The sequence below is a fragment of the Limulus polyphemus genome, unplaced genomic scaffold (assembly GCF_000517525.1).
Source record: "Limulus polyphemus unplaced genomic scaffold, Limulus_polyphemus-2.1.2 Scaffold1083, whole genome shotgun sequence".
Lineage (NCBI taxonomy): Eukaryota > Metazoa > Arthropoda > Merostomata > Xiphosura > Limulidae > Limulus > Limulus polyphemus.
In genome coordinates, this window is record NW_013666693.1 from 283,628 (window position 1) to 294,001 (window position 10,374).

General features: G+C 33.0%; 1 protein-coding gene across 1 annotated transcript in view; it reads left to right on the top strand.

The window, feature by feature from the left end:
• The window catches only part of LOC111086420, a 30,254-nt gene extending 21,610 nt beyond the window's left edge, over positions 1-8,644 (top strand). The window contains exons 2-3 of the mRNA XM_022389171.1: positions 906-1,022; positions 5,775-8,644. Of these exons, the coding sequence (XP_022244879.1) occupies positions 923-1,022; positions 5,775-8,296 (2,622 nt within the window). The 5' untranslated portion in view covers positions 906-922 and the 3' untranslated portion in view covers positions 8,297-8,644. The remainder of the gene's footprint in view (positions 1-905; positions 1,023-5,774) is intronic.
• Positions 8,645-10,374: the final 1,730 nt, after the last annotated feature.

Genomic DNA, 10,374 nt, shown 5'->3' on the forward strand with positions numbered 1-10,374 from the left:
GTGGCCCCCCCATTTGTTTCCACTAACCAACGGGACCCAGGGGAGTGGTGGGAAAAGCTTCGAAACATGTAGAATCGTCAACTTTTTGAAGGCCATAGATAGGCCTAAATAAAATGTTTTTAATTGTGTACCAGTTTAACGTTGAATATTATTTATGATTTTATCCAAAAGTATATTGATTGTTTGCGATGAAAAACAAATCATTTTTCAAAGGCAAACACCTGATCGACAACGATTCTCCATATACATTGATAAATGTCAGTTTTGGAAACCAGTATTGAAATTAAGATATTAAAAGTGTGTAAATGGTTCTTCAGAGTAAATTTTAAATCCAGATTGAAAAATATAAGCCACAATTGAGAAGCCTGTGCATTGTTTTTTACACAAATAATATACCAAACCCCACATTTTGTCATTTTCTTGTCAGCAAGAACATTTAATTAACTTTACTTTAACTTATGTTATAGCTGAAAGTATTTTTTGTAGCATTGACGATAAACTTACAATCAAAAGATAGACAAAAATCACAGAAATGTTCACTATCGTTTTATATTGTTGCCAACAGATGGCGGTAAAAATTAACGCTTGTTTCGTCTCAGTTCGTCTCAATCGGTGTAAAATTACAAGTTTGGTGTTCAGGATCGTAATAAATTTTTTTGTATATGAGGATCTCTTTACATAAAGCTAGAAATGTTTAGCCATTTTTCGGTAAAATATGCAAACATTCAAAAGAAGGTAAATATTTCATAAAAATAAACTAACTTTAGAGACCTTACAGAATTGAGAGTATGATCCCTGATTTTTGAATTTAATGTTCTTTGACTGTGTTCGTATTTTATTGATTTGGTGGAAGATATAATTGAGACAGTGGATTGTACAATACAATGTTGTTGTTTTTTCAACAGGGAAGTTGTCCATAAGGATGATATTATGGGAGTACGTGGCCTTTGTGGTCTGGGGAGTCTTAATGCCCTCACATGTTGGTGGAAGGGCAGCATCACATCCATTGCCCATAAGTGATGGTGAGAAGTTTTTATATTTTTTAATTTACAATTTATTTTGTTATTTTAGTTCAATCAGATCTATTTAAAGGCTAGAGATTATAAGATATGTGGTGTTAAGACTGAAAGGCAAAAACATGAGCCCAATTTTTGAAAGATGAAGGAATTGGAATTTTTTGTTTGGCATCTCATTCGATACAAGTAAGGATTCAAAACAAAACCTAGGAATTTGTATTTCTATGGAAGCATCTTATTCTTAAAACTGGTTAAAGAACTAAGTATGATTCCATGTCAATTAGAAGACTGTCGATGCTACTAACCATCACACCTCCTGGTCAAAGACTTAAGTGTAAGAGAAAAATCTTACAATAAATACCAAGTTTTATCTTTTTAATATTTTTATTTGGTTATTCATTAAATAATATTGTGAGTGATTTTTCTGAACAATGTAGAATCCAATTTAATAGTCATATATTTTGCAAATAATATTTTTAACCCATGAAGTCGGAATAAGTTCAACACTTCATGGCATTTTTAGGTCAGGCTTTCATAATTAATTAATTAGCTGCAAACATAGAATACTAAATTCTTAGCCACGGAATCATGGGTATCCAGTTAATCATGTAAAGAACAAAAAAGTAAAAAAATATATAAAGGCGTTTTCCTTTTTCTCCCCTTTTTTCTGTAGGAGTGTAACTGTAGCAAAAACATTAAGGAGAAGAGAACATCTTAGGCATTTTTATAACCTTAAAAATTCACCGAGAAAAAAATATACACATAAAGTGTTAGAAAATATAGTACTTTTTAGTAAAATATCCGCAAAATAGTTTTCTGATCTAATTAGGCTTGTAACATTTTTGTAAATTTGATTAATTCTGTAAATATAACTGATTCATTCATCTTTCTAAAAAATCATACTTCCTTCAACATACCTAAAAGCTGGTTAATAAAGAAATACAAAAACAAAATCAGTAAATAGTGAGAAGAAAAATTAGACCAGTAAACGAAATAACAATTCAAATATTTGATAATCACAAATGTGGAGTAAGCATATCAAATCATGCACTAAAGGTAATTTACACTTTTTCGAGTCCATAAATGATTTGATGTAATTGTACTAAAACCCATATTTACCAGTAGTGCTCCACATAATTTCCCTGCTACTTTGCAATGATCTTGCAGTGGTCATCCCATAAGATTATTGTTTTTCGGAGAGCAGTCATGTTAATGCAGCTTTCCATAAACTAGTTAATATCTTAGATTTATGACTTGCAAAAGCATGTTTAAGTAGATCAAAAACTTGTTTTTATTCGATTTAAAGCTAAGCAAAGTATGACAACGTGTTTAAGAAAAATATGTAAATAAAATCTGGCATACATATACTATCTTAAAATATCCCCAAATGTTAACGATGTTTCTAGCGTTAATCTTTCCACATTCAGAGGCTTTAGAGATTTGCACAGTTCAACAATTGCATCATTTTATTCATGTGCTATGAACTGAACTTATGTTCGTTGGCTCCTAATTTACCCTTCGAATCCCCGTCGCCGCACATGTTCGCCCTTTCAGCTGTCGGGGCGTTATAATGTGACGATCAATCCCACTCTTCATTGGTAAAAGAGTAGCCCAACGGTTGGCGGTGGGTGATTTTGACTAACTCATTTCATCTAGTCTATCACTGCTAAATTAAGGACGGCTAGCGCAGATAGTCCTCGTGTATCTATCAATGCTAAATTAAGGACGGCTAGCGCAGATAGTCCTCGTGTGTCTATCAATGTTAAATTGAAGACGGCTAGCGCAGATAGCCCTCGTGTGTCTATCAGTGCTAGATTAAGGACGGCTGGCGCAGATAGCCATCGTGTGTCTATCAGTGCTAAATTAAGGACGGCTATCGCAGATAGTCCTTGTGTGTGTGTGTGTATATATCACTCCAAAAATAAGGACGGCTAGCGCAGATACTGCTCATGTGTCTATCAGTGTTAAATTAAGGACGGCTAGCGCAGATAGTCCTCGTGTGTTTATCAGTGCTAAATTAAGGACGGCTAGCGCAGATAGTCCTCGTTTGTGTATATCACTCCAAAAATAAGGACGGCTAGCGCAGATACTGCTCGTGTGTCTATCAGTGTGACATTAAGGACGGCTAGCGTGGATAGTCCTCGTGTGTCTCTCAGTGCTAAAATAAGGACAAATAAGCGCAGATAGTCCTTGTATGAAATTCAAACCAAACCAAACAAACCTAGTTCACCGCATGAGATTTTGTTAGGTTTAAAATAGTAATGATTCTTAGGTGAATTTGGAACCAAACAGAATGTGAGTTCAGTTTTTAGACCTGTATAAAATGATGCAATGTGCGTAATGTCAATTGTCTGTACTTTGATGTGTTTACGAGACATCTACTGCTTAAGTTAAAGTAGAATGTTTGCTCTTATATCGCTTTTGATCGATTTCACATATTGTTGTGTGTTATATCAACCCAAGACAATTACATTGTAACTATTATTGTTTAATAAGACCTGAAAGGGAAGCAGTTCGTACATGGAGGTAATATGCAGATCAGGATATTGCTAATATTACACACATTATCAAGTAAATTACATGGGATTGATTGTAAAGCTTGTAACCTTTATAAATGTTTGAGAATGAGCAGGAAGAAGCAGTAACCCTGAATGACACTCTCGTTCTCAGCTAACTGATATATGCGAAATGAACTCTGGGAATGAGAAGGACTGGATGAAGAGACGGTAGTTTTTACTTTTATCAGTCGACGTTTTTTTCTCAGTCACCACTGATGAGCCATCCTTTCAGGAATAAATATTTACTTGCAAGTAAAACTAAGTAGATAACTGATTCAGCTAAATAGATACAGATTAAATTAATTGCTTCATACTTATAGTGTTAGGGGCCTCCCAGTGACTCAGCGGTAAGTTTGAAGACTTATAATGCTAAAAACAGAGTTATATACCCGTGATGGGCACAGCACAGATAATCCATTACGTAATTTTGTGCTCAACAAACAAACAAAAACAAGCACGCGTTAGGATGAGTACATGTAAAGTATCTATTGGCAGGATCACTTGTTACTCTCATTATAATCGTTCAGTCGGTACATTCGGAGTTACATTGTTTTTGGAGTTGCTGGTTTTAATAGTGGATAATAATGAAATACATATTATTTTAAACACTGATACAAAGCAGATTTGACATTTTGGTAATCAAACTTCAAAAGTGTGCACTCTGAACAAAGAAAGATGATACTTGCACCATTTCTTTTATTACTGGACAAAGATTGGGATTCTGAAAATTTTGAAATTTTCACATAACTCTAGGTTCAAAAGTATAAACATTTAGTGAACAAAAGTGTGAAGACCTGTGGGAAATATTCAGGATAAAACAAAACATTTGCCATTTTAAATCACTTAGAACAGTAATAATCATGCATGTTTTATGCATAATGAACAAACTATGTAAACAGAAACGACTACAATAAATAGTTTTGTTTCTTCTTTTCCTTTCTTAGTTTGGATACAAAACTACCATTCTTTTTGTATTTCTTGACACATTCTAAGAGATTTTATCAGCCACAATAACAATGATTCAAAACATTCTCCACTCTTTGTTCGGCATCAAGCTTGAGCTAAGGATTTTGTAACTCCTACTGAAATAATGTTTACATTTTCAATAAACTTCATTGATCAGATATTAGTTACACAGGTTACTTAAATGGGCAATAAATTTAATAAATACTACTTTATGTGAGCTACACAGAACTAATAATTATACAGCCTTTTCAGCATGATCTCAGGCTTTTTAAATACTGTTGTAAATAATTCAATATTCTGAAAAATTGGAAACAATGAAAGTTAGGAATCAGAGTCGTCCAAATTGAGACTTTCAAATTAAGTTTGATATAGAATATTTTTTGTCAAAATATGATTGAAGTATGCAGAAATTAAGTAGAAAATAAATCATTATTTTTTGATAGAAACATTTAATACACCATACTGTGATAATGATACTGACTAGATGCACAAAAGCACTAAAGTTTGTAGTTCCTTTAGCTCATTATCTAACTTATTTTGTAATAATATGTCAGATTTGCATATGTTTTGACAAGGGAATTCTCAAGTCTTAATTTTCACAGCATTTTTATTTTAGTTTTAAAGCTTCCAATAGCTCAGCGGTAAGTCTGAAAGCTTATAACGCTAAAACCGAGTTTCGGTACGGATAGCCCATTGTGTAACTTTGTGCTTAACAACGAAACAAACAAAACAACTTTGTTTTAAGACTGGAAATTAACTAAACAAAAGAGTTTTATCATATCTAAACGTGTATTGTACGCACCCATTTAACATTTGTTTTATCTATTAACAACCAGGGTTTTGATTATAACTGATGAAAAAATACTTTGTATGATCTTGAAACGATTTCAGTAGGGAGAAGCGAGTCCTTGCAAAGAAGATTATTTAGTGCTTGTTTTATATCTCTTTTTTATGTCAGTTACCAAAAAATAATTTTCTTTGATATTTTCAAAGCATCTATTTTTACAGCATTTGCATATGATAATTAATTTGTTATTAAAGTGTAAAAAATATGATTTCACTCTGTTAAAACGTGGCACTGCAAAATTTTTAATACAGAGTCTAATGCATAAATAATATCCCATCAATTTACTAAAAATATACAAAGAAATATAAAATATCCCAGCAGAACTGAGTATCTGAATTTAACTTTCGTTTATCTAAAAAGTTTACTGTTTTTCAAATTTTCTTTCAGGTCCCTTGCCTAAAACGTTGCTGCTTCATGAAATTCTTTCAAGACATAGTCTTCCTCCAGGTAGTATCTATAATTCGAATTGGAATCCACCCTTCCAAAAGAGGTTTCCTGAGCTTTATTTTGCTGGTCTTATTCACAAGCTAAAGGAAAGAAAAAGAAATAGAGTAATTTATGAAAAACTGCAAAAGCTAAATGATTATGAAGGAAAACGGGGACACAGTCTTCTTCACTTTGGAAAACGAAATTTTGATGAAAAAGTAAAATTAGATCATAAACAAGGTGATTTTCAATCGTTACCTAGGAGTTTACCGGAAGCTGTTGGTTTACTTTATGTCATACTTAATAAAATAAACTCTTTATTATACCAACCATACCAGCGAGAAGACCAGAAAAGAGATGAAGGTCACAAAATGCTCTATTTCGGAAAAAGATCTATCCTTAAACCTAAAATCAAAAAATATTTCATGAATTTTGACCCAAATTCATTTGAAGGCTCCCTTTTAGAAATAATCAAAAATGAAGACCTTAAGAAAAATCTTATAAATGCCAAGCAACCTGACAGAAATGTATACTTTGATAAAAATCAGAATGACAAGAAGCGACCAGACCATCATATGATGTACTTTGGAAAGAGAGCTGAAAAAGAAAAGCAACCCGATCATCATATGATATACTTTGGTAAAAGACTTGATAAAGAAAAGCGACCAGACCATCACATGATGTACTTTGGAAAACGATTTCATGAACAAAAGCAACCAGACCATTACATGATGTATTTTGGAAAAAGATTTGATGAAGAAAAGCGACCAGACCATCACATGATGTACTTTGGTAAAAGACTTCACATCCAAAAGCGACCAGACCATCAAATGATGTACTTTGGAAAACGATTTCATGAACAAAAGCAACCAGATCATTATATGATGTACCTTAGAAAAAGGCTTAATAAAGAAAAGCGACCAGACCATCAAATGATGTACTTTGGGAAAAGAATTGATGACGAAAAGCGACCTGATCATCAAATGATGTATTTTGGTAAAAGAACTGAAGACAAAAACCGACCAGACCATCAAATGATGTACTTTGGGAAAAGAACTGAAGACGAAAAGCGCCCCGATCATCAAATGATGTATTTTGGTAAAAGAACTGAAGACGAAAAGCGACCAGACCATCAAATGATGTACTTTGGGAAAAGAAGTAGTGACGAAAAGCGACCCAATCATCAAATGATGTATTTTGGTAAAAGAACTGAAGACGAAAAGCGATTAGACCATGAAATGATGTACTTTGGAAAGAGAGCTGAAAAAGAAAAGCGACCCGATCATCAGATGATGTACTTTGGAAAGAGGCTTGAAAAAGAAAAACGACCTGATCACCGTATGATGTATTTTGGCAAAAGATCTACCCAACAACCCTTACACAATCATCGTATGATGTATTTTGGAAAAAGAGTTGATAAAGATAAACCATCCGAGAAACAAACGGTGTATTTTAGTAAAAAACCCCTTTCCGAAATTCAGCCTGATGATGAAATGGTGTATTTTGGTATAACGTTTGATGATGAGAATCAACCTGATCTTAGAATGGTGAACTTTGGGAAAATGCTTAATGAAGAAAAGAGGGCCGACCATAAAATGATACATTTTGGTAAAAGACCTATCTACGGAAATGATGAAGAAGAAAAATTTGAAGGCTTGCGTAAAAGTCTTTATAAAAAGGATGGTCACAATATGTTGTACTTTGGAAAAAGAATGAAGAACTCTGAAAATCTAGAAAGTCTCATGAACTCCTTGGTCTATCTATATGATCAACCTGTCATATCAACTGATGAAAGATATAATTCAAATGATAGAAGCTTGTCTAATCACGATATTTCCACTAGTAACAACCAAGGCCTTGTATCCCATGACATGGAACAAACTGAACAACCATCGCTAATTCATGGAAATATAGACGAAAAAGATAATCTTACAAGAACCAATTTAGAAGTGATTCCAAAAGTCATGAAGTTATTGAAAGGTTATGAAACTAGCGCAGAAAATAATTTTCATCTGACAAAGCGTTTAGAAACGCGATCTGTAAACAACGAAGAAACAAACAATGTTCAGTCCAAACAAAACAAGTACTTAATCTCTGCAGAGCATTTGGGTTTGGCAGTTAAAGGCAGTCCAAACAACGGCAACAGTAATACTGGGAAAATAGTTACCAGTGAAGATCAGAAAGCGTCAAATCACAAAAGAGTAAAAAGAAGCACGCCAAACCCTGATGGAACAGTAGCTGACGTCATGAATGACTTTACAGGATATGAATTTATGCCATATAACGAGGAAGAAGATCTCATTTCGAAAAAGTGGTCATTTGAAAACCCTGAATTATTCCCAACTCGTTCAGCAGGGCCACTTGTACCAGTTCTAACCGAGCAAATTCAAGAACAATACCCGAATCCTCAATACTACTTTAGAGAAGACAGGGGTACCAACAGGAAAGATGAGGAACGAAATGCTTTCTTACACTTTGGCTAATACTGGACTTTATATGAAATTCCAACGTCCTTTGAGAGCAGACAAAACACACATTTTTCTTCAAATAATTGTTCTCTTAAATCTTAAACAAATCATAAAATGTATTGAAAAAGTACTTAAGTTTCTTAATTATTCCATATGTTCGTGAAAAGATGAGTACGTTCGATAACTACAAATTTCACTTGGCATTTTTGTTAACTGTGTTCGAGCTACAAAGAACAAATATGTAAAATGTGATATTACTGAAATGAAACGTTTTATGTATAAGTGTTTTGAAGTACCAAAAATGTTGTATTGCCAAAACAATGGGATAGAAATAGACTATCTGCATTAAATGAATGTTCTCAAAACAAAGTGGTAAATCATCTCATATTTAATTAAAATTATTGAACTACCGCGTTCTATAACATCAAAACTGAAAGGAAAAATGAAGTTTTATAACAAATATTAAAAACACGATAATACCAAAAAACGTCCTTAATTACAGACGTTTCGGAATTACTTCAAAAATTTGAATTCCTTTCTAAACTTCTGATTGTATTAGACAACTACTCGCTTAATAGCCAATGTTGTTATTTTTTGTAATCAGAATATTGTGAACTAGCTTTTTGAGGTTTTAACACTGATGATGGAATTTGAAGCAATTCCAGAACGTCCGCATTTAAAGATAGTTTTTGGTATTACCGTGTTTTTAATATTTATTATGAAAGGAAAAATTTCCAAATTTGCTATAACTATGAATTACTGATTCTAGTAATGTTTCAACTTGAGCCTGTCTAATAATATAATTGACATCTTATCCAGAACAAAATAAACAACACTTAAATAGTGTCCTAAAACTATATAATAGAAGATCCGTAACGAGTAGGTTATTGACATGATTAGAACTTGATCTGTAGCAGGTTATAAGTCATTCTTGTGCTAGAACAGGATCTAACTTCTAGTAAATGAGAAGTGTTCTTGAGTATACCACTTCACATACCTTTCATCATGCTTCACCAGTTTATACACGTTTTGAATTATAAAAGTTTTGAAAAACTAAGCCCCTCTGAGAACTACAGAGTTGAAACTTCTCATGAACTACCGTAACCATGTACATAACCATCTCCGCAAGCAACAATTGCATATCCTACAGTATCATTTAAAACCAGGCTGTGTCGTTTTCTCTATTCTTGCTGTAATAACGCAAACAAACTTGGAACATATTATTAAAGTGTCCTGCACAAGATAATACTTTGCTTTGTGTTTTTGCTATTGTATAGGACAGATAACATGCTATAGATTCTATATAACCCTTGAAACCACATGTTTGTTTATATGATGTGATGGGCTATCTTAGACCATTCTTCACATACATTCTTTTACATTTCATACTCCAGACATTACAGGTTCTCTTACTCTGGTTACATTATAGAATATTTTATCGAATATTGTTAAAATTCCCCAAAGGACTTAGGTTAAGGTTTTTGCAGACGTTATACCAAATAGCATTTAAGTATTAGGTTACGAAACTATTAAAAAAAGTTTAATCTGTTGATATCAATTTCATTATCTGCAATCCAAACAAAGAGGTTTATATACAGAACAAAATGTATCTAGGAACCATCGGTAACAGGATGTAACAACGGGGTGTTATAATGTGGCAACAATAAATTGTGACAGAGTTATTTATTACCTAAAGGAAAGTCAGAGGAAGGAGGAGCTAAGTGAATAAACTTTGCCATATTCTGTAAATGTTACTAGGGTCATTGCTTCGGTTCAAAGATAAAACACCTGTTTTAATAATTTCAATGCTTTCAAGAATATTTTGTTCTATTTTATGTTTTGGTTGGTGTAAGTGAAACATTTTCCCCAAGTAATCCTATGACCAGTTTCAAATTGATGACGTGTTAAGGCAGATTTTTCAAAATCACTTCTACGCATATGACTTTGATGTTCTTTTCTCTAATTTCGAGAGATCGTACAATTTGTCCAATATATTTCTTACCACATTCACCTTCTATGATATATATGCCTTGTTTTTGTTCGTTCTTTAGAGCTAATTTTAAGGTGTGTAATAAAGAACTTATCTTATGTGA